The sequence below is a fragment of the Mycteria americana genome, chromosome 17 (assembly GCF_035582795.1).
Source record: "Mycteria americana isolate JAX WOST 10 ecotype Jacksonville Zoo and Gardens chromosome 17, USCA_MyAme_1.0, whole genome shotgun sequence".
Classification (NCBI taxonomy): domain Eukaryota; kingdom Metazoa; phylum Chordata; class Aves; order Ciconiiformes; family Ciconiidae; genus Mycteria; species Mycteria americana.
This window is the reverse complement of record NC_134381.1, coordinates 9,686,273-9,709,102: the sequence shown is the minus strand read 5'-3', so window position 1 is coordinate 9,709,102 and position 22,830 is coordinate 9,686,273. Positions and strand designations below refer to the sequence as shown.

At 53.0% G+C, this 22,830-nt stretch overlaps 1 protein-coding gene across 4 annotated transcripts in view; it reads left to right on the top strand.

The window, feature by feature from the left end:
• Positions 1-22,830, top strand: part of VAV2 (vav guanine nucleotide exchange factor 2) — a 155,882-nt gene that overhangs the window by 104,679 nt on the left and 28,373 nt on the right. For all 4 annotated transcript variants that reach the window (XM_075519505.1, XM_075519503.1, XM_075519502.1 and 1 more), the window contains 2 exons: positions 12,969-13,037; positions 22,627-22,729. In XM_075519505.1, the coding sequence (XP_075375620.1) occupies positions 12,969-13,037; positions 22,627-22,729 (172 nt within the window). The remainder of the gene's footprint in view (positions 1-12,968; positions 13,038-22,626; positions 22,730-22,830) is intronic.

The window sequence follows — 22,830 nt, the reverse complement described above, 5'->3', positions numbered from 1 at the left end:
TCTTGTGGATATGAAGCTTTTTCTCATTCATTTTACAACCAGCATTTACGGTTCCCACCAGAATCCCTTATCTTGGAAGCCTTTGGCACCATAATCACACAAGAATAGCACAGAGCTTAGTGGGTCTTTGCTTCTAACTCTGTTTTCCTGCGTATTAACCCTGCTCCTCCTCCCCGTTGCCAGCTCTGCAAGAACAGAAAATGCTGTCGCTCCCCTTAGCTGGAAGATACCCCCCGGGGGTGTCCCTTCCCATCCCCGCTGTCCCCTGCAGGCAGAGAGCCCTCGCTTTGGCCATTGCTGCACCTTTTTTTTCCTTTTAATTAGATGATTTCTTGCTACATCGTCACAAAAGCCTCCACGACAGAAACTAATCTCAGATGAATTAATTTAATCTGTGGGAACCAGCAGCAGCTCTGGCTCCCCGAAGGGACTGGCCACGTCGGCCACCGCTGCCCCTCAGCTCACCGGGGCTCCCACCGATGATTGGGGTCCCTACCCTTCCCTCCCCCAGTGAAGACACTGCCATTGAAATAAGTGGAAAAAGTCTTGTTGGCTTAGACACGGTGCTTAAAAACATGGTAAATACAGTGCAACTAGGATGGTATATGGATTGTATGGTCTTCAGCCCCATAGCGTGAATGGGGCTCTGCTCCAACCCCTATTTTGGCGTCTAAGGCTTCAGGATCACGCAAATTAAGAATGAAATAAATCCCCAAGCCTATTACTTGTCCTTAAATAAGTTTCATGGCATGTAGGGTAGAAAAATAAAAATCAATCTTGTATGCTATTCAGTGGAAAAAAAAAATAGGCTTTCTGTCTAATAATTTCTGGATACATGAACCTTGCCAGAGAAACCCTGTTTCACAGAGTAAATCAGATAGCTATCAGGATAGCTATGTTGAGATGACAGAGTGTTTCTTCCAAGGAACAAGCTACAAGCAGCAAAACATGGCAAAAAATGATCTTGAATGCAATGTTTTGTTTGCAGCACACTGTTAAGGCTGGGCTTAATCTTTTGCAGCTGTAGCTACAGCCCGTGCTGCGTTTTTCCTCCTCCTGCTCTGTTCGAGTCCCAGTTGCAGGTTTCAGAAGTCCGGCAGAAAACAGTGTCACCCTCCGGCACGGCGCGTCGCTGACTTCCCTCCTAGCAGGCGACGGCCTCTAATGATTGCAAAAATAGATTTCTCTCTTGCACGAGGCTGTTTGTGCAAACAGCACAGACGATGTTTCCCCACTAATTAAAAAAGCGTGTAGTTGCAAGGACCGCCAGCACCGCAGCGGCTTATTTTTTGGGTAGTGCCCCGTGCATAGCAAGACCCTCGATGATAAGAGGCTTATTGACGCCTCCTAGAAAAAGGCACATTTTCTGTCTTTAAGGCATTCAGAGGAAAGATGGTTTTGTGGGTGAAGACGTGCGCCGAAGGGAAAGCGGATGCGGTGAAACTACGTTCAGATCTTGGCTCTGCCGTACGTGGCCCTGGGCAAATCCCTTAGTTTTGCGTGTCTTATTTTCCCCTCTCAGAAGCGGGGAGGTGAGAAATGCCTTTGTTCACCTGGCTCGTTGGAGACGAGACCTGCCCGCTCGCGCGGGCGCAGGCAGCCTTCGGCAGCGCTGCCTTTTGGTCTCGTTTGGGAGCAGGGGTTCTGCGGTAATGCGATTATACCCTTTTCCTGGGGCGTGCGGCGTTCTGCAGGGCTGTACGTGGGGACAAAGAAAAGGTCCTCGTCATATAGCATTGCCCGTCAGCTAAGGAGAGGAGATACCCTTTTCATTGTTATTGTCTCTTATCCTCTCCTCCGTCTGGCTGGAGGACTGCCAGCAGTCGCAGTGAGAAGTTACCGCCCTGCTCCTTGCCCATCCAGGGCTGTCTCTGAACAAGGAGCCTTGGTTTTACAGCCAGGACATCAGGAGTTTCCCCAGCAGACCTGACTCGCGGCCCCTTCAGTCCGTTGCCCCGTTTCTCACGGTGGCTGGCGCCGAGTTTCCAAGCTGGGCGGGAGGATTTTGCAGCAGGCAGAAGCAGCGCGGTCGTACCGGGGTACTGTGCAAAGGCTCTCCGGTGCTCTGGAGCATGAGTTTTCATTCCCTTTCCAAGTTTTCTCGAGCAAGCTCAGCTCTCTGGAGGACAACAGGACTTCTTGCTGCAGGTCCCAATAAACCAGGATTTTTTTTTTTTTTTTTTTCCTTAAAGCTTTTTTTTTCCTTAAGACTTTCCTGCTGCAGCCCCGGCTGTTCTCCATTGCCCGCGGTACATCCCGGCATCCTCTGGGTCCGGCCGTCGTCCACCTCGTGCGAGCGAGCTCCACCGGCTGAAAGTGAGCTCTGAGCGGCGGGGGCATGTGTTTTTTCATCTCCCCGAGATGTATGTTTTTCCTGGAAGCAGAGTTTTGCAAGCAAAGCAGGAGGTTAAGGAATATTGGCTCATGCTGCCTGCATGCATTTTTAATGTGTGCACAGTGAAACCATCTGAAAACGGGAAGGAGTTAGCATGTTCAAAGGCCTGTTACTGAGGCCCTTAATCTAAGTAAATCCTTTATATATGAACTGAACCTCTCAGTGACTTTCTTCAGAAGGCACTGCAGTTAATAAAATAGATTTTAAAACATTTGCAAATGGGGAGGAGGGGTGAATCCTATTTGTCAAGAGGAGGTTTTCTCCTGCGGGAGCAGTTGGCCGGGCGGTGAAGGGGAGGAGAAGGGGATGGTTGTGTTCCCCATCCTGGGGGCCAAGGCAGGACCCCCTCGGGTCGGTGGCCGGCCCAAGCTTGTTGCAATAACAAGTGACATTAGTTTTACCTCCAGGCAAACACAGCGAGGCCAACCCATCGCCTTGGGCTGAGGTTTACCTTGCATTTAAACAAATAAATAAATAGAAGCCAAAATGCTGATTCTCTTGGCGTTTAATGCCGGTTCTCTTGGCGCTTAACCTCTGCACGTCGCATGCCCTGAGGTGACAGAGCAGATTTGCTGGCAGGGGAGGGCAAGCCCTTGGCTGGGAGCTGCCTGTGGCTGCAGGGCAGGTTTGATCTGGGCGGGAGGTGACTTTGGATGCCTGGGAGTGCCCTGAAGGTCCCGAACATTAGGAGCTGGGATTTGCTGTTTTAAAGGCGGCTGGACACGTCAGGAGAGGAGAGGAACCCTCCTGGCAACCCAAGGGATGGGCTGGCACCGGTCCTGATGCTCGCCGGAGCCCCGGGGTGCCCTCCGTCTCCCTGCAGAGCCGGTGCTGAGCGGGTGTCGGGGTGCCCACCGGCACCCTGTCGAGCGCAGACCGCCGTCCAGGCCATCGTGTCTCCATTTTGCCCATCTCTACAACGCAGACGGTGAGTTGGGAGGAGAGAAGCTCAACACTGGGATTAGCCCGGGTTGGAGCCTCCGCCAGTCAAGTTCAAGCTAAATGAGCTGTGCCAGCATCCTCCCATCAGCGGGGACTGAACCCGGGGGAGACTTTCGTACCGCCCTGCTTTGCCTGCAGACCCTGTGCCTTGCTGACGAGGTTCGGTATTGCTCAGCTTTGCCCAGGTAAACTATTAAAACAGACTGACGTGCTCAAAATGAGGTTTGCAGCGTTATCATCCCTGGAGTTTCTGTACTTAACGGTTTGCCAATAATATCAGGATGTGTGCGTGGGTGAAAGGAAGGAGGGATGGGAAGGGAGAGTCACAAGCATCCCGCCTGCGCCGTTCACGGGGTTGTAATATTACCGTGCTGAGCGAGCAGTGTTCCTCAGCGCAGAGTGCCCTGCCTGCAGGAGAGGGGGCAAGGGGGGCAAGCGGAGCCGGACCTGCGCGGGCAGCCTGGAGCCCCTGCCCTGCAAAATGTGCGTGTGTCTGCTCCCGGTGTGTGTCGTTCACTGGTCAGCCGCCCTTGACCCTGAAACCGCTCTGCGCTTCGTCCACCAGTTCAGAATTAGACGTAGCTTTGCCCAGGTTTCATGGCTTTAAGCCATTTCTCCCGTCTGACTGAGCCCCGCTGCGGTGTGGGGGTACCCTTACGTTTGCAGTGGGGGTGACCTTGTGGAGGAGACTTTGTGACCCTGCCAGCAAACCCCGCTTCTTGCAAAAGATGGGATGGCACAAGCCCTAGCGTAGCTGATCAAGGAGACGTTCCCCTTGCTGTCCTGGAGGAGAGAAGGGAGATAAGGGGGAATCTTTTATGGAATTTGCAAAGATTCTCCAGCATGGCGGAGGCTTCATGCTGATCGGATTTGATCTCTGCTCCCCCTGCCCCTGGGGACTGTAGCTCAACACAGGAGGCGGGTCCAGCCGCGTGTGAAAATGGCAAGCAATTAAAGTCGCTAACGATTAAGTCCTCAAGTGTCTTCTGGTGAGGAGGTAGTTGCGGGACCCCTTCTCCTGTAAGGTTGGTTTTACAAGGACTGTTTTATTCATTGCCAATGCGCTCTCTGTAATTGCACTCTGCCCATTATTTTTTTTACTGCCGTTGTATATCCATTGTACGTACTTTAAGTGTTGCTATAAAATGGATGGAGAAGGCTGTGGAAGGAATCTGTGTCTGGAAACGCGTGCGGTTGCTGTGCAGCTCTCCTGTGCTCCGGGGAGTCTGGAACTGGGACCAGTGCTGGGACCGACCACCACCCCTGCCCGGCACAAATCCACAGAGGTCCAGCCGCAGACCTCGCAGGCGGCGGGTCGAGTGGAGATGGTTTCCCGTGACACGGACAAACCTTCTTTAGGAGTGACCGTAAAGCTTCTTCCTTTGTCAATAAGCAGGATCCTTAGCTAAAAGCAGTTCCTTTCCAGCTAAAAACGTTTTTAACACATTTATTTTGGCAAGGATGTATCCTCACAGACTTGCTCCTAAGAGAGTCTGAAAAATATCATTGACATGTTTTCCTGTGCGGCTGCTTTGTAGGCTTGGGAGATGCTGAGGTCACCCCATAAGCATCTGCTAATAAAAGCAAAGGCAGTTTCTCTCGCCCCCTCCCCACCAGCAGCTTTGCATAATGAAGATACAGTTCTGCTTTGCATGGCTCTGCTTAACAGTCACATGTGGGGCTTGCTGGTTTTGGGGTGCACCTGCCTTGTCATCGCTCATCGACTTTGCCCATGCCGTGCTTCCCTCGGGGCTCCCTCTCCTCTCACTGGCCACCCTCGCACCATCTCGCCTTTGGGTGCCACAGCAAGGCGTAAACGGCTTGCTTTCCTGGGCAGGGTCCACGCATAGGTTGACAATCAAAGGTGCCGGAAAGGTCTCTCTGAAATGCAGTCCTCGCCCCAGGTATGGAGAAGGGGTTCAGGCTCGGCTGGTCCAAAACGGGGGGCTCGGCAGTGGGGGGCTCCCAGCGCTGGGGGACGCGGGGGCTGAGGGCTGGCGGCACTGCCGCGGGCTGTGCCTGGAGAGAGGTGTGCTCAGGTGCTCTGGGACGAACCACGTCTCTCTGCACCCCGCCGCAGAGAGGGGGGAGCACACGTCTTTCTGTTCCTTGTGGACCACAGAAAGCGCTGCTCAGCCCAGGTGGTCTCTTCAGATCCGGTTGACGTTGCACAGTAGGACCCCGCTTGGCTGGGACACGCTGGGGGTGCTTTCGTGCAAACAGCCAGCAGTGCTGGTGCTGGTCCAGAAGCAGGCAGAAACGTATATTTATGTAGATACTTGTTTTTATTGGCTTGCGTTTCATAGGGCTGCAGCTGCTCAGGTACAGCAGAGAAACTGCTGCTCGGACTGCTAAAAGATTCCCTCGTGCTGCTTTGCTACGAGTTAAAACCGGGGAAGTCTCAAGGTTTTTGTTTTAACAGAGCGTTTTCCAGAGTTGGGCAATTGCGGTGTCTTGTGGGGATGTTGTTAAATACCGTGGGGTGCGTCCCGGGTCCTTACGTCCTGGCTGTAATTCGTTTTTACGCTCCCTGGGTGATCGGTGCCATCTGCCCAGGGAGAACGTGCCCTGAGCTCGGGTTAGCTGCGCTGGCTCGCCGGGGCGAGGCCTCTGGCCGCGTCCCCCCGTGATGGGTGCGAACCCCCTGCCCCGCTGCTGGGCTCGGCAGGGCACTGCTGCCGTTTCCAGCCGGTGTCTGAGCTGCAAGAGCATCTTCCCTCCTCCCCGACCCGCTGCCCTGCGTTCCTGGTAGGGCCACGGGGACGTCCCGCCGGGAGGGAGGGCTGCCGACGTCCCTGCGCGCTACGCTTGCCATTGATTTTCAGCCACGGCGTTTTCAAAATCTAGTTTTCTTCTGGGTCGGAGACCTGGGCCAAATCGTTTCCTAGTGATCGGTTGCACTGTTACCCCAGAGGGTTTGGTTTTTTTTTTTTTCCTTTCTTTTTGAGAAAGATGTTTCTGGATTCCCCTTTTGATTTTATCCATCTGTTATCGTCAACGTGGAGCTGAAGCGAGGAGCAAATCGTACCGCTTTCTTGAGCGAAGCATTGGTACATGAGAATTTTTAAAAAATGCGATAATGTGTTGAAACATAAAATTATACGAGCTGTTATTTTCTTGTCTCATAGTCTCCAGAAATACTCGGTTCAGATTTGAGCTAAAGATAAAGCAGGGCATGTAGCTAACCCTTGGGCACTGTGCAGTGCACTGTGCTAAATACTGTAGGCGCTCTTCTGCAAAATCATCATCTTTGTGTTCTCTGATGATGTAGCTTGCTGTTTCCCCACTGAATTTCTATCAGAATTAATCTTGTGAGAATTTTTGCAAGTTCCAGACCACAAATAAAGGCAAATCATAATTTTTCAGAGAATGTGTCTAAAATTTGGCACAGCATGAGGTACTTCTTTCCAGAGATGAGTAATGTAACACAATAGTATGATTTTAATTAAATTCAGCAGCTTTTGGTATGCTCCGATGTGTCTTGTTCTGCAGGGAGAGAATTGATTCCATTCTGCTTTATAAAAATGGCTCTTGGGCATTCATAGCGTGGTTTTCATCCATCTCACAGCACTTTACCAAAATTGTTCCCTGATGCTTGTTCCCATTTCACAGATGGGAACCAAAGCTCGGAGGTGCTGCCCGGGTCGAGAGCGGGGCTGGAGAAGCAGCTCCAGGTCACCTCTTTGCTCGCCTCTGGTCAGCTCACAGCCGCCTCTTGGTACATCAGTAAATTTAAACGCGGCTTTAATCTGCCTAATCCCACTGAAGCTAATGATGAATGCATTTTCAGCTGCGTGTAAACGTCTTGCAAAACCACATGGTTTTCTTTGGATGGCTCCAGGAGTGCTGTGCTCACGGAGGCATGACGGCATGCCCAGGGGACCCGCCACGGCTCCGGGGTGCCGGAACCGATGGCTGAGGGGGGACCCATGGGGACGGGGTGATCCCATGCTCAGGGAGTGGCTTGCAATCCTGGAGAAAAAGAGGAGCTAAAAAAAAGGGGGGGAAGGTTGGAGCTACCAAAATGACGTGCTACGAACAGCCGAGGTCTGAGCGCTTCCCCTGGAGAAATGTATTTTAGGATTGCAGCAGCATTAAACCTCGGCAGCCGGGACGGACGGACGGACTCTGTCTTTTCTGTCAGATTCAGCACGGGAGCCGAAGCTGGCTGCTAACCCCCCACCCAAACTCGCACGGAAAGCACGGCCTGAAGTCCAAAGTCTTGGTGAAATCGCAGACTCCCGTGGGTTTTCTTTGTATTGCCACGATGCCTTCTGCAAAACGGGGCTGTGGGAGGATCTGTACACCCAGCCACGGGCTTTGTGAGCTACTGCAAGGTGTAATTGCGAGCTGTAGATACCATGCTATGGAAATGTTTTTCTGCCAGATCCTGAGCCAGGAAGACTCGGCACAGCCCCGTCCATCCCAGCAGAGCTGTGGAAGCTCCTTTGCACCAGCTTGAGGCTCTGGTCCTTTCCATTTATGAAGCAATCCCTCGCAGAAGGGGCAGCAGATGGGAGCAGCTCAGGTTTCGGAGGTGTCACGTACTCCGCCTGCTTTTTAAAACCCTCAAGCGTGATCGCTGGACTTAAGAAGCGAGGGGAGATGGGCATGCTGGCGTTGGGAGGCTGGAGTCCCGCTCCCAGTAGGGGATGAGCCTCCTCCTTTAGTCTCCCGTGGGTGCTTGCACAAGTCCTGAAACCCTCCTTGCAGATCTGCCCGACAGACGATCTCCCCCGAGAGCAGCCTCCGATGGGAACAGCTCCTTGGGATGGAGGGCAGTGAGTGGGACATCTCCACCCTGCCTGCTTCTCGCCGGGGCTGGTGTCTGACCCCAAGAAATCAGAATGGAGACAGGGAAACTAGAAAATAAATCAGCCCGGATCCTCCCTGCTCTGTCACACATGGATTTGAGGCTAAGATGCTACAGCACAAAATTATCAGAGGAAAGCTGACCCATCCCTGACCCTCTGTATTCTCTGCGACGGTGCCGCAGAGGTGAACAGCTGGCTTCAGTCGCTAGGACAAGGCACCCAGATGCTGAAATATGTTCATAAATAAATACATCTTCCTGCTTATTGCTGTTAGAACCGCAGCCTACCTGGCTCTTCCCGTTAAATAATTCAGAGGAGAGAGCAGCCAGGCAGCGCATCGAGCTGCGCCTTCTCCCCGCAGAGAGCATTACTGCGGGCACGGGCTGGATCGTGGGGTAACCGAGTGGCCGCTGAGAGCAAGGGAGGGGTTTTGCATTAGGTGCCTCGTGAAATATTAACGGATTATCGCCCTGGGTGATGTACTCGGCCTGCGGACTGCCCCTGCCTTTCCTTGCGAGCGTGCGTTGCGTTTGCAGGACGCTGTGTGCCGTGCGCGTGCGAGCTCTCCAACCCGGGGAGTAGCCTAAATGCGTTGTAAGATCAAGGGGGTGCTTCGCATCGCGTGTCAAGAACGATCATCTGCTGTTAAGTCTTGTCCTCGAGAGGAGAAGCTCGCTCTAAACTCCATAACAAATTACTTGGTCTTTCCTTCTCTTTCAGGCTCTAAAACAAACACATCAGATCGATCCTACTTTCGTTCTCTTCTTTGATCTCTGGAAGCGATGCTCTTGAATGCTGTGGGGTTTGTCTGTGAAGAAGTCGACTCTGGGAGGTTTATTATCTCTAAGAGCCTGTTCCAGTGGTGTTTGATGTTGCTGGGGCTTTTGCTCTTCATCCGAGCGGGATCGGGCTTGCTGCAGCCCAGGCGCGGGCTGGGAGGATAAATGGCTCAGCAGGTGGTTTGTCACGACGGTGGAGTAAAAAACACAGTCTGGTGCTTAACTAGTGATATTAAATAAGAGACATTTTCAAATGAATTCCAATGATCTGGTGTCTCTGCAAACCTGTTGGGTTTCGCTGGACTCAAAAGACTTTACTCATTACTGTTGGGCATTCCCAGCTATAGCATTTAATGCTATATAGCATTAAATTAATGCTTTATAGCATTTAATGCTATGAAGTTGCAATGCACCTGGAGGGCTGTGAGAATTTCCCGTGGAATCAGTAGCTTTTAGACCCCTTGACTTCCAATGTGTCTGCTCTTTTTTAAAAAAATAATGACATACAAACCGGTCCCAAATAACGCGGTTGCTCTTGGGGAGCTCGCGGCTGGAGAACGTGCGGCACCGTCGCCCAACCAGATGGAGATGCTTCTCCCTGCGTGGCTGGGGCCGAGTTGGTAGTCGCCATGCAGGTGTCTACATGCAAGTCCTGTGCCGGACCTGGATGCGCACAAGGGAAACCCTGGTGAGAAACACTGGGTTGAAAGTTCACCCACTTGGCTTTTCTTAGAGTTGCCTTGGCGTGGATCTGGTGGGGCGGGAGCGAGAGCAGGGCTCTCCTCCCCCGGCCTCTCCCCACCACGTCAAATCTGTTTCTGCAGCCAGCTCAAGTGGAAAATGTTGCCCTGAGACGAGCACGGCCTGCGGCGGGGAGCCACCAAGGTGATCCCATGGGAAGCGGCAGAACCAGCAACACGGGGAATAATTGATGGGACAGCGCTGGGGTGGGCAGTTCACCCCATTCCTCCTGCCAGCACCGCTCTGACCCCCGGTGCCGGTGCGAGTCTAAGTAGAAAAGCGTTTAGTATGTTCTTCTATAGCTGGCTGCTGGAGGTTCATCCTCATCGGCTCTTTGCTGGAGGATTAATTTTTTCTCTGTTCAGTGAAGAAAAATAACGTGAATGGCTATATAAGGGAACTTAAGCCAAAAGTAGGGAGATATTTAAAATAACGGCCATAATTAGTAGGGCTAAATTAAATTATGGCATTGCACATAGCGCTTTTGGGGAAGAGCAAGGAGTGTTTGGGTGAGAGCTGCCCCAAGCTCATGGCACGGTCCCAGCCCTGGGTGACTTGCCCTGCAGTCTGGAGCTGGCACCCTGATTTGGAGAAGGGGAGAGGAGCTGCGGGGGGGGGAGATGGCAGCTCTGCTCCTGCAGCGGTGACGTGGGGACACGGGAGCCTCTCCGGAGCCGCTGTGGCATGGGCAGCTGGGGGGAGAGGCACGAACAAAGGGCAAGCCCAAGGCTTTCTCCAAAAAAGCCGTCCTTCAGCTCCAGATTTTAGATGGTCCGTTTAGTAATCCTCTCCTCGGTGTGACTTTCCTTCTAATTGCATTCTGCGCATCCTTATTTAGCCATTAGTTGCTATTGCGGAGATACAGGTTATTAATTCCTCCCCTGCCCTGACTTTCACTCCGGTGCTTTACCGACGGTCAAGGTGAAGCTGGGAGGGCCGACGGAGCTGCCGTCTCCATGAAACTCTCATTAGAAAATATTTTTCTCTCTTTGCTGTCTCCTTGTCTTACATGGGGGGGTTTATCACAGGAACTGATTACACCTCAAGCCCAGATTTATGGGTGGAAATGTGTGCTTGTGATTTTAATATTCTTTATGGCTCTTTTACTTCTTTCTTTCTGGCGTGGTGAGCGCTGGAGAAGGAAATAGTCAGAGATTAAGAACAGAAGATGCATGTAAAAGAAAGGAGGTCATGCCTTGTGGTAGATTTATTATTATTATTATTATTATTATTATTATTATTATTATTGTTATTATTATTATTATTATTATTATTATTATTATTATTATTATTATTATTATTATTATTTTAACAAGTGGTGTTTAAACAGCGGTCAGCTCTGATTTCTCCTTTCTTGCCGGAGCTGCGTGGGATGGCGTAGCCCTGCAGCAGCGGCTGCCGTGCCCCCTCGCCCGTCGGGGCTGAAGTCTGAGACCGGTTCCCGTGATCGGCTCAGCCACGTGCAGGAGGAGCTGGTGGCTTTTTTTGTCTGCGCTTCGTATGGCTTTTGTGTTCGTCACTAATCCCCAGGGGACAGCAGGGGCGAGGAAATGCACGCAGGCATGCAGGTTTTGTAAAGATCCCGGGTGCCTCCTGGTCTCTCACCGCACCTTTATGCTTGGAAGCTTCTCTCCAAAACGAGCTTCCCCCCGCATCTCGCAAACGCACGGGCAGCTGTTTGTGCCAGATGTTGGGGTGTTGGGACGATCGCCCAATGGCACCTGCCCTGCAAGGAGACGATGAGAGCAGGCACAGCCCCATCTGCCCTTCCCACCCGTCGCTCTCCTCCCTCCCGCGTCGCCGCCGTGCAGGCGGGCTCGGTTAGACCCGCCAACCTTGCGTGCTCCTTGGTCCCCTTGCATCTCGAGCAGAGGCTCGGCAGCCCTGATAGCCGGCGGAGCATGAAATGGTCCCGCTCTGTGGCTGGGGTCACCGTGGCTCTCTTCCCTCCGGGGCTCACCACCTGCTTGTGGTTTTAATTGAACTCGCTGCAGATCTGAGCGCTGTTTCAAAACATTTGGTCCGAGGCTGCTCACCAGAGGAAGGGTGAAGTGTAGCCGAGGAGGGAAGGTAAATGAATGCTAGAGGCAGGATCCAAAAATAGCAAATTCGGGGGCTAGCCAGGCCATGTATTAAATCTTTCAGGAGAGGCAATCTATCGTGAAACAGGGAGGGTGGGAGGGAAGAGGAGGGAAGTGCTCTTGGGGGCAGTTAAAAGTTCACGCGTATCCAGTTTTGCTCCCCCGCAGCATCAGCGTCCCACCCCCTGCGGCTCTTACTCTGGGGACCCCCGGCTGCCTTCGCGGCTCCCTGCCGCGACCCCCGGGACCCCCGGCTCCGTGCGATGCCCGCGGGGGACGGACCGAGCTGCCTCGCAGCCGCCCGTCTTCCCTGCGCTCCGGCCGGCTGGAGCAAGCCTTGCTGTGACGGAGGGGAGCCCCAGCCCGACGCGGCCGTAGTCGCAAGGTGCATCCAGCCCCAGCAGAGCCATAGCCCGCCGTGGCCCCGTGCCAGCAATAATACGTTGGGTTTAATTAAAGCAGTATTTTTCATCTCCTTCATACGTTATTTGGTTATTACTTCAGAATGAGCCAAGGAATTCTTGTATTCCCCCCACTCCCTCCCTTGCTCTTTTAATCTGCTTTCTCCCCCCCTTCCTTTTGCCCTTTTGGTGTCCTTTCCCTCATCCCCAGGGTTTTAACTTTTTTCAGCGATCACAAAGTTGTTAAGATGAGGAAGCCCAGGGTTCGTAAGGACTCATTCATTCCGGCGGGGTTGGCTGCTTGCAGCGGTGGGAGATGCCGATGGGATGTGGCTCGGCGTAGCCCAGCCGTGCCCCGGCCGAGCGGGGCAGGAGCTCGCAGGTAGAAAGGCTCCGTCACGGGTGGAGAGAGCATTTCTCTGTCTCAACGAGACCAACACCAGACTTGAATTCGATTTCTCCCGAGTCATTTGTGCAAGCACCAGCACAGTGGGGAGCGGTGGCTCAGGCACGGGGTCTCAGAGGTGCTGTTAGACGATGCAGCTCCTCACTTCAGTGCTCGCATGGTGCCCTACGGTGAACCTGGTTTCTCGTCATGCCGTGCCAGCGCTGCCCGCGGGAAGCAGCGGAGATGATGTCCTCCTGGGAGCTAATGCCTCAACGGGAAAAAATGTATTTGCGATGAATATTTTGTTCCGAAACACCCTCTGCTCAATGGGATGCTCCAGGCTGGGCTGAGTTCAGCTGGGGCTGCAGGGGATCTGCTGCAAGGGGTGAGATACACCAGTAACGCTGTCATTCCTCTCCTCCCCCAGGCCCTTCCCGTCGGAGGAGACCACGGAAAACGATGACGACGTGTATCGGAGCTTGGAGGAGCTGGCGGAGTAAGTGGCCTCGCCTTCTCACGGGGAAGGGACACGAAAGGGGAAAAGTTGCAATGTAGTTCCAGCAAAGTTGGATAAAATTTGACAGCGGGGCTCCGAGAGCCGGGCCGCCTGCTTCGATTGTCTTGCAGGAGATTTTTGTGCTCTGACAATAGTCCGTCTTTTCCCATGTGTCCAGCACTGGAACAGGCTGCCCAGGGCAGTGGCTGCGTCCCCATCCCTGGAGGTATCTAAAAGGTGTGTAGATGTGGTTCTCAGGGACATGGTGTAGTGGTGGGCTTGGCAGTGCTAGGTTAACGGTTGGACTCGATGATCTTAAAGGTCTTTTCCAACCTAAATGATTCCATGATTCTATGTAGAGCCCTGGGAGACATCACTTTTAATTGGGTTGAGTTTACCAGTGGCTCGGTGGGGGGCGAGGGGGGCCAGGTCCACGGGGAGCCCCTCCACCCCCTAAATCCCGTCGTTAGCTGCAGAACTCCGGGACGTAATTTGTCCTCCGAGCCGACCGAAGCTGAGCCGCTCGCTGGGACTGGGGTCCCCATTGCTAACTCAGCGCTGGACCCCTCCCCCCCCCCCCCCCCCGGCGTTTGTGGGGCTGCGTGGGTGCTGGCACGCGGGTCTGCATCCCCCGTGAGTGATTTTTGGGCCACGCTAGCTGGCCCCAGGGCAGTCCCTCGCAGGGGACCCGTCCTGCCCGTCGCTGGCGGTGCAGTGGCATGGGGGGTGATGCTGCTGGGGTTTCTCTATCTATATTTATCCGGGTCTCTGGTGTCTGTGTTTTGTTGCCCGTGGTGATGATATAACAGGCTTTTAAGCAACCTTGCACTACAATGTATACGGCGAAACACGGGCTCTATCGGAATTTGATGGCAGCGTTCCCGTCCGCTTCAGCAGGGCCAGGGTTTTACTTATGAAGTGCAGTCTGTTTCATATGGAGGGAAAGTCCGTATGGGTGGATATGTGGCTTTATACAGTTAAATATTATTGTTCCACAACATAAATAATAAGACTCCTTAATCCAATGAGTTCCTTATGGCTTCAGTTATTACAAAAGTAAATCATAAATTACTAGTCGAGGGAACGGAGTACCCTGGAATCCCCGGCTCGCGGTTTGCTCCCAGCAGCTACAGTTTAATAAAATTTTAACTTATAAAGGGATCCTTTCAAGAATAACGTTTTTCCTCCCCCTCTCCTAAAGTTCTCAAAATCCCTTTAATATTGGGTTTTAAAATTCCTGATTCTCACACATGGGCGTGCTTTTAATTGGAGAAAGGTTTGTGTGTGAACCCGCACACAAGCGCTGGTGGGGACGGCAGCGCTCTCCTGGACATCGGGGTTTCGGCACGGTGCTCTTGCAGCAGGTTATTCGGCGTTGAAGACGGTTCCCAGCTTTAATTGCTCTGCTGCCGGCGGTGCAGGTCCCGCAGGGTGCCCGGGTGGAAGCTTCCCAAACTGTTCTTCGGACCTTTGCTCGTGTCTGCGAGTTGGTCCCTCTATGCGAGGGACTTAGATGCCCTGTGCTCAGATGACGTAGAGTTTTATTTCTTATTAATCGCCCTGTTCTGTCCCAGATTGTCTCCAGCTTCTAACTTTCCCTTTTTTCCCCCCGTTCTTTGCAAAATTCTTTTTTACATCTTTAGTTGGGGCTACTGGGGAAAGGCGTGCGTAAGTCAGCACGGGGATATTGCACAAATGCCTTCGTCCAGAGCTGCGCTCCCAGCGCAGCCGGGTTGTGCACGGAAACACAACCTACGAAACGGAGACGTTAATTCACCCGTAACTGTAAAAACACCAGAAATGCCCCGGAGAGCCCCTTAGCACGAGCGTTGCCGCTCCCGCTGCCTGGAGACACATCAGCAATAGTCCCCCTTTCTCCCTTTGACAAGGAGCGTCTCTCCGTGCTTGACAAGGAAACTTTCATTGGAAATTTGCCGGTCACAATGGTGCATACTGGGCACCGATGCTGGGCGCTGGCAAACCGCAGGGCCGCATGAGAAAGCTCTTTCTTAGCTGCTGCCGATCTCCAAGCAGCTGAACAAGGGCATCATTCATGAGCTGGGAATGATTCACTCCATCCAGCATCTTTGCATTTAATATTGCTGATGATCCAGCAGCCTTGGGAAGATCCGAGTGCATCCGAAAGGCTTTATTGGAGGCGAGGAAATGATTTTCACAGCAAGCAGTGAAGTGACCCAAGGCGTGGAAGAAACCGCTACCGAACGGCACAACCAGGCACAGCAATCCTCCCTCTTGCAAGAGAGACCCCTCCATCTCGCGGTGGGTTTTTTTTTCCACGTTACCTTGCTACATCTGTGCGGCTGAGTGATTATTTTTGCCCGTTGGATCATTTTGGAGGGATGCACAGTCCCGTCTGTAAAACCACTATGAAACGTGCCGCTGCACGGGCCCGGCTTGCCGGGGGCCGCTGGCCTCGAAGGGCCAGGGTGCGGGTGAGGAGGGACAACCCCGGTGGGCTCGGCACCGCCAAGTCACCCCCCGGGAGAGAGGAGCCTCCCAAAGGAAGCTCTCTTTGGTCGTTGTACTGCTGGGATAAAAAGCTCAGGACAAATATTGAGCTGGTTCTAACAAGACATTTTGGGGGCTGGTAAAAGTGGGGGGTTTTTTTTGGAGAATGTCAAAATGCTTCATTTCAACCTTAAGTACTTAAACGGAGCGGTTCGGTGTCCCCCATTTGAGATTTTGGGTGAATTCCTGTTCTGCAAAGCATTCCCAATATAAACATATTTGTGACGGAGGTGCAGATTTGGGAAGCAGAAGGAACCGGGCTTTGTCCCTCTTGTCCCCGCGACGCTCTAAAGAGCGAGGACCTTCATCCCGGCGGGCAGCGAGGTCCCTCCCGGTGCGGAGGGGCCGCGGCAGCCGGGGACAAAAGCCAGTGCCGGGGCTGGGAGCGGATCAATAGCAGTGCCACGAGGGCCCTTTACGTGGGCTGCAGAAACAAGCTGTCTGCGTGCAAGCGCGGGGTGGCCGCAGGGTGTATAAAGGACGTTCATGCCTTGATGAACCCATTGTGCTTTCAGCTTTGGGGTATCGCAGAGATGATGCCGGGCTGCATGCAGCTCCCCGGCGCTGGGTCAGCCATCCAGCAGATCAAGGCAGATAATTGCCTGGAAACAGCTATTTATTTAAAAAAAAAAAAAAAAAAAAAAAGGCAAAACCCCCAAAAAAACCCCAAAAGAACAATTGGTGATGGAAAGGGGAGGGGAAGGTAAAAGGGTGTCAGGGGAGCTAGAAAGTTCTCAAATTCCCCGTCCTCAGCCCACCGGCCCCTCGCTTGGCTTTGCCGTCGGCCAGATGGCAGCCTGCGGAGAGCCTGGGCAGATGGCGAGGGCTGGCCCGTTTGCAAGTGGTGCCTGATCGATACCGGGAGGAGCAGTAAAGGGACGCTTGTCCTCTGCTGCCTGATTTTTTTCTGCGTGCCCTAATGCCAGACCCTCGAGCAGCAGCCGGTTTGGGGGGAGTTTGCCCAGGAAACGAGCAGGGCTTTGTAACGGCAACACGCGGGCGCGTTGGCTGGAGCCTGCCCCCAAAAATCAAAGTGACCCTTGGCCCGTTCCAGCTCCTGCGGGTCTGCAGGGATGTGAGCTGCCGCCTCCTGCGTGGCTACGGCTGCTGGGCACTGATGGAGTAGGCAGTGATCCACCTTACTGCTGAGCATCTTCCCCGCCGACCGCTTTTCCATCTTTCCTGGTGGCTGTTTCGGCTGCCCCAAACCCTTCTGGTGCTTCTGAAGTTATACTTAACATTTAACCTAAATTTTCTCTGCTGCCGGTTAAGCTCTCTCCAGTTATTTTGCCTCATTAAATTTATGAGAGCGATTAATCCTGGTCCTCTTTACAGCACCAGAACCTTCTTTATCATGAGCTTTCTCCACTTCATAGCACTGTCCCTCTGCGCTGGCACGAAGCCCAGCAGGCTCGGGTGGATTACACTTAGGGTGGGTTTTGGGTTGTTTGGTAGCTATTTGAAGAATTCGGAGTCAGGCGGAAGCGCTGTGAATGATTTGACGTGAAGCATTTAATTTGCATAACTTTTACCTCCTTTTTTCCTTTAAAAGTGAATTGCTTTGAGGGGAGAAGTTGTAGCGTTGCAAAAAGGACAAAGAAAGTGTTTTAAGCAAAGCGGGTCCCCCCCAAACCCTGCGCTGGAGCCGGTGTGTGTCCCCGGGGGGGCTTCGTCCCGCAGGTCGGTGTCCCCCATTCTTATTTCGAGCCACAGCTCGCTGGGGATTTATCCCTAACGAAAGTATTGGGGATAGTGGTGTATTTCCAAACCTTTCATCGTAGAAAAGGGGAGTTGCAGAAGATCTCCTGCCTGGCCTCAGTTTCTCAAGCGATGCAACTCGTTTGGGCACAGGCTCTGCCAACAGCCTGTCTCCGGCCGAGAGCGTCTGGCTGAAGTTTCTCCTACTTCTTTCACTGCTCTCGCCAGCGTTGCCTCCTTGTATCTTCCAAAATAGTGATGCGATCAGCAGAATTTCTCAAGTGCATTTAAAAAAGTAATGAACAGAGGAGCCAAGGTGAGGTGATAAGTTAGCTGCCACTTTTCTCATTATTTTTGCTGTGTTGGAAAAACCACACATGCCAGCCAGTTAAATAAATGGCTCCGTGGTACAAGGCACTTGAGCCGTAGCGCTTGTAAACGTGTCTTTTCTTCTTTGTCACCAGTAAAGATTTTTGTATGTCCTGCTTGTGCCATTTCTAGGGTCACGTTTGTTGCTATAACTGTGTGAGGCTCATTCTTGGGATTATAATGTTCCACTTTGAATGGGGAACGTAAGACCTGAGCAGAATAGATGGCAAAAGGCTTCTCTTGCTATTTCCAGACGCGTGTCTCCATCCAAGTACAATCTGGGTAATTAAAACCCTGCAAGATCTCGAGTCCGACGACTGCACATCTTGCACTCCTTCACCCTGAAACCTAAGCTTGCCAGATGTGCTGCAAATATAGGGCTCTGCTTGTCCTCGTCTGACGGAGACCGTGAATGAGGGGGTTGGTCGGACGAACTGTCTATTTATAGCTGTAAGTGCAGAGTAAGAATGAGAAAGTGGAGGATTACTGGGGCGAACTGGAGCCTCGCAGCTGCTGGGCAGCTGTCTCAGGGACCCTGCAAATGCACTTCCAGCCTGGACCCGGCGGTGGCTCTGAGGTCTTCTGGCTCTTAACCTCGGCCACAGGGCTGGAAATTTGGGGTTGTCTTTGGGTTGTCTTATTTTAGCTCCTTCTCTCTCCTCCTCCTCTTTCTTTTGCTCTTGCTGGTGGTTCTGGCTCTTTCATCAGCGGAGCGAAAGCAGCGCCGTGGTTTGGAGAGGGTTTTGGTGTGGTGGGTTTGCCCCTAGAGCCTCGCTTGGGCTCGTACTTGAATTCTTGAGGTTTGTACAAACTCATCAACTTGCTGGAGCAGCTTTTATGGATGAAGAGGTGCTGCGGTGGCCCTCGAGACCCTCGGAGCTTCCCCGCTTTACCCTCCTCATCCACGGTGTCCCTGCAAACGTGATGTGCAGCATTCCTTTAGCATAGTGGACCTGCTGCAGATCATGTATTGGGCATCACGGGCCATCTGCGCCCATCCCCTGGTGTGGCCAGCCCAGTCCGGAGCTCATCTTCTCCCAGAGTCCAAATGCAGACTGTGCCCTCTGTTTTGGCCCAGTGCTGAGCTCTGGAGGGCTGGTTCCCAGTGATGGGAACAGTGGGACCAGTGCCTTCACCCAGGGCAGTGAGGTTCTTCCTCAAGCTAACTCGACTTTGGCATCCCATCTGGGGGGATGGCACCTGGAGGTGCCGGGGTCACGCAGGGACCCTGCCCTTCCCCAGCTCGCTCCTTCCATGTCCCTGCGTGTCCTTTACTCCCAGGCATGGAGTAAAGCCTGGCCTCGGTCCCTCTGTTACGGGAGCTGCTCCTTGGCACGGCTGCTGCCTGCTTGGGAGGGCATTTGTACAGAGCGGGCATTGCCAGGGAGGGAGAGCTCAGGCAAAAGCGTTGGTTTTGCCTGAAATTGCCTTAGATATGAAAAGCTTTATTCTTTTTGCTTTGAATGAGCTTTCCTGGCCAGGCAAGATGCTGCCAGCCCAAAGCTGGTTACATCCATCCTAATAACAGTAATTGCAAATGCTGGCGTTAACTCTGAAGGGCAGATAAAATCCCCTTCCTAAACCCAGAGCTGTCAATGAATCTCCTAACCCAGGCAGTAGATCGTAGGCTCTGATACCCACAGGTAACTTGCAGACTCTGCTGCTTTTACTGAAGGAGTAAATTGCTTTTCTTTGTGAAGAACGAGGTGAGGATCTGGCCTTCCTTGCTCAAGTTGTTCAGTCTACGCGTGACATGCTTGGGATGCGGAATTTATTGTCTCCCACAGCAGGGGACTGTGCTAAACACGGAAAATACCTGCCCCGCTTTCCCTCCCCTTATGGCATTTAAAATTTAGCGTATTCTTAGCTTGCCACTGGCTAAAATCGTCCTGATACCTGTTCTCTTTTTTTTAATGATGGGAGGGTGCATATTTTCAACTCTGACAGACAAAACGCGGAGAGCAATGAAAATCAATACGTGCAAAGCAGCGGCATCAAGAGCCGTGCGTGCACCGGCAAAGCTGGGCTGCTCGCGGGCTGCTCCGGGGGAGGCTAATCTGCACGTTTTACTGCTCTCCATAAAAACTGGCAGCCTCTGGTGTTTCTCAGAGACGTCCTAGGAATGGGCTTTAATAAATAAGGGTCCATTGGACAAAGGTACGGTTGTTTTAATACCACCATGGCTGTTGGGTTTGAGCATCTCTAGTGCCTCTCCCCTGAGCTCTGAATTTCCAGATGGCCCCAGGACAAGGGAGTTGTCCCTTTTTTTTTGCCTCAGGCCAGAAAATGGAGATGGGAAGGGCTTGTACTAGTGTCGATGAGCAGGATCGAGCGGAGCAGCAGGGGCTCGGCCCCTTGGTTAGAGCAACGAGAGCGGCGAGGAGCTGTCAGGATGCGGCCCCCCATGACGGGTGCAGTGTTCGTGTCAGATGGTCTTTGCAGTTCTGTGGGCAAATATGCTGTGTTTGCCCTCCGTAGGTGTTTCTGCCCCTTTCCTGGTGGCCCAGAGGAGCTCCGAGTAGGGCCAGGCTGGGCCAGGTCCATGGAGCACCCATCCTTCTCCAGGCTCGGTCCGGGCAGCCCGTGATTTAGCAAAACCCCCTCAGCATCCTGTGCTGCCGCCCGGGTTTCTCACGGTGACGTCCTGGGGCGCGCCAGGCTGCGGTCCAGGGCTCGTGGCTCCTCGGGGGGGAAGAAAAGGAGGGCTTGTCCAGGCTGGGGGTGGGCAGTGCTGGGGTCTGAGGCTTGGACATGTGGCACCTGCTTGCGCTTGTGAGCCGGAGAGCAGGTCCGGATGACGCTCAGGACGCAGGGCTTCCCGGGGACACCTCGAGATGCTGTCTTCTCCTTCTGCACGTAGCCCGAAGCAGTTGCTGGGCGCTCTCGCAGCTGGCGGTGAGCAGCCATCAGGCAAAGCGGGCTCTGCTCCGGCAGCGGCATCGCCGCAGCACTTGCCGTGGTCGTGTCGCACCCAGCCGGGCTCGCGCTCGCGACATTAACCCAACCATACGTTTCCTAACGACCCTCGAGCCAGGGAAATGATGTATGGAGAGACAGGCAGCAATCCGAGAGGTGCGGGCGGGAAGGGAAGATTAATCAGGAACCGGGAGTTACTCGCCTGGATAAGGAGCGGAGCTGAGAATATAAATATTGGTACAGATAATAACGGTGACGGCGACGCTTGGGAAGGGGAAGATGGATCACCAGCTATTAGTGGGCATTATTACAGCAGCTGCAATGCATCACTCTGGAAGAATGGGACGGATACATCATGCCAGTGTATTTATTTAAAATTCCCAAACTTTTATTAAATAAATCTGGTTTTAAAAATAGAAAGAACTGCATTTAGAAAAGAATTAAAGCCCAGTTTTGCAAACAGATGTGCTCTGCTGCTCCATGCCGTATCATATAGAGATGTCAAGCGTTACAGTTTGAGCACAGTTTTACACCTAAATATATTTGTATGTAATTAATACCCATGTTGAAATAGACAGCTCGTAAAATATGCGAACGCTGTTTGATATTCCAGTGTTTCACGCTGTCCTGATCCCACGGGGCTGACTTCAGTGGGAGCCGTTAGCAGTCAGCACCTGTAGATCTAAGTGCTAAAATTATTATTGTTAATTGCTATTTATTATGGGTTGAATTTTCAAAAGTGTTCTAAGACTTAGGAGCCCCTGGGGGAGTTGGTAAAGGCTCAGATGACAATTAAGTACCTAACACCATCACCTTTAAATACAAGTTGGTCATTACGTCTTGGTGATGCCTTTAAAGCCTGTGCTTGCAGGGGCATCTCCTAAGCGATGTGGGTAGTTCTGAAAATGTGACTTTTTTGCCGCTTAATTTGTCTCTGATGTAAATATTGTTACTGGGCTCTGCTCAGTGCTGGGGCTGAGCATCACCGAGCTGAGCATCTGATGAGATTGCCTTACGGTGATCGGAGAGTCCCCCCTCCTCTGGGAAATGTTGCATTAAAAATCAGCCGGTTGCCCATCGGGGCAGGGGTTGTGCTTCGTGGGAGTCGGTGCATCACGCAGTGAGACTGGATCCAGAGCTTTTCAACCCGGACGTGGTGCCCGGAGGTGCCGGAGGGTGCACGGGGCCGTCGCTGCGGGCGGCTGCCCGGGCCGGGCTGGGCTCTGCCCGTGGCTGCTCCGGGCGTTGCTGCGGGTCCCTGCAGAGCCCAGGGGGTCGGCTCAGCCCCCTCACGCTTCCCCCCTCAGCGAGGCAGGGCTGGGATGCTTCCACCTACCGCATCGGATGATTATTTAATATCTGCTTACTGCTTTGAATGGACGTGGGCTCCTACAGCAGTTTGCAGCCCTAATGGGGGAAAAGGGGATGGTTTCTTTGGCGTGAAAGGAGCCTGTTTGTGAGAAAAGTCAAGCAGACCAAGAGTGAGTGCGGTGCTTTAAACATACCAAAATCCAACCCGTTAAAACGTATTCTCGAAGCATAATGCGGTAAAGTCACCGACGCAAGAGCGGCTCCTTGCCTGAGGAGAGGCAGGGGACGAACAGGAGGCTGCGGGCATCTTCGGAGGAAGGCGGAGCGGGACCCGGTCGCGTGCGGTGGCTCAGATGGTCTCGCTGGGGTGCTTGGCCGGCGAGTCCGTCTCGGCCGGGCCGATTATCGCCCAGCAAAATCTCTGCAGGGGCAGAGCTGGCAGACCGTGGCAGGCTGGGCATCGCAGGCGCGCCTGGCACGGGGCTCGGAGCGGCTTCTTGGCCGTGATCCCCGCTCGTGTCGAGCAGGGTTTCGCCTTTTCCAGCCTCAAGCAAGCGGGAGGATGTGCAGCGGGTACCGATGCGGGAAAAACAGAGATTCCTAATGCAAACGGGGAATGCGGACCGAGGATGTCAGTGCTGTGGGCCAAGAGAGTTTTCTTATTGTCGTGATTATCCTTGGTGCGAGCAGTTGTTGGTTTGCCTGATCAAGTGACAGCGAACGTGCCCTCTTTATTATCGCTAAATCGCTCTCCTTCTCGTTCCAGCGAACATGATCTGGGGGAGGATATTTATGACTGCGTCCCCTGTGAAGATGAAGGCGATGATATCTATGAAGATATCATCAGAGTGGAAGTTCAGCAGCCCATGGTAACAATTTATATGCATTTTTAAAGCTACGCCTTGATGGGAGGGGAAGGGAGAGGATTCAATTAAATAAATAAGTATCCGCCAATGACAGGTGATGTTGT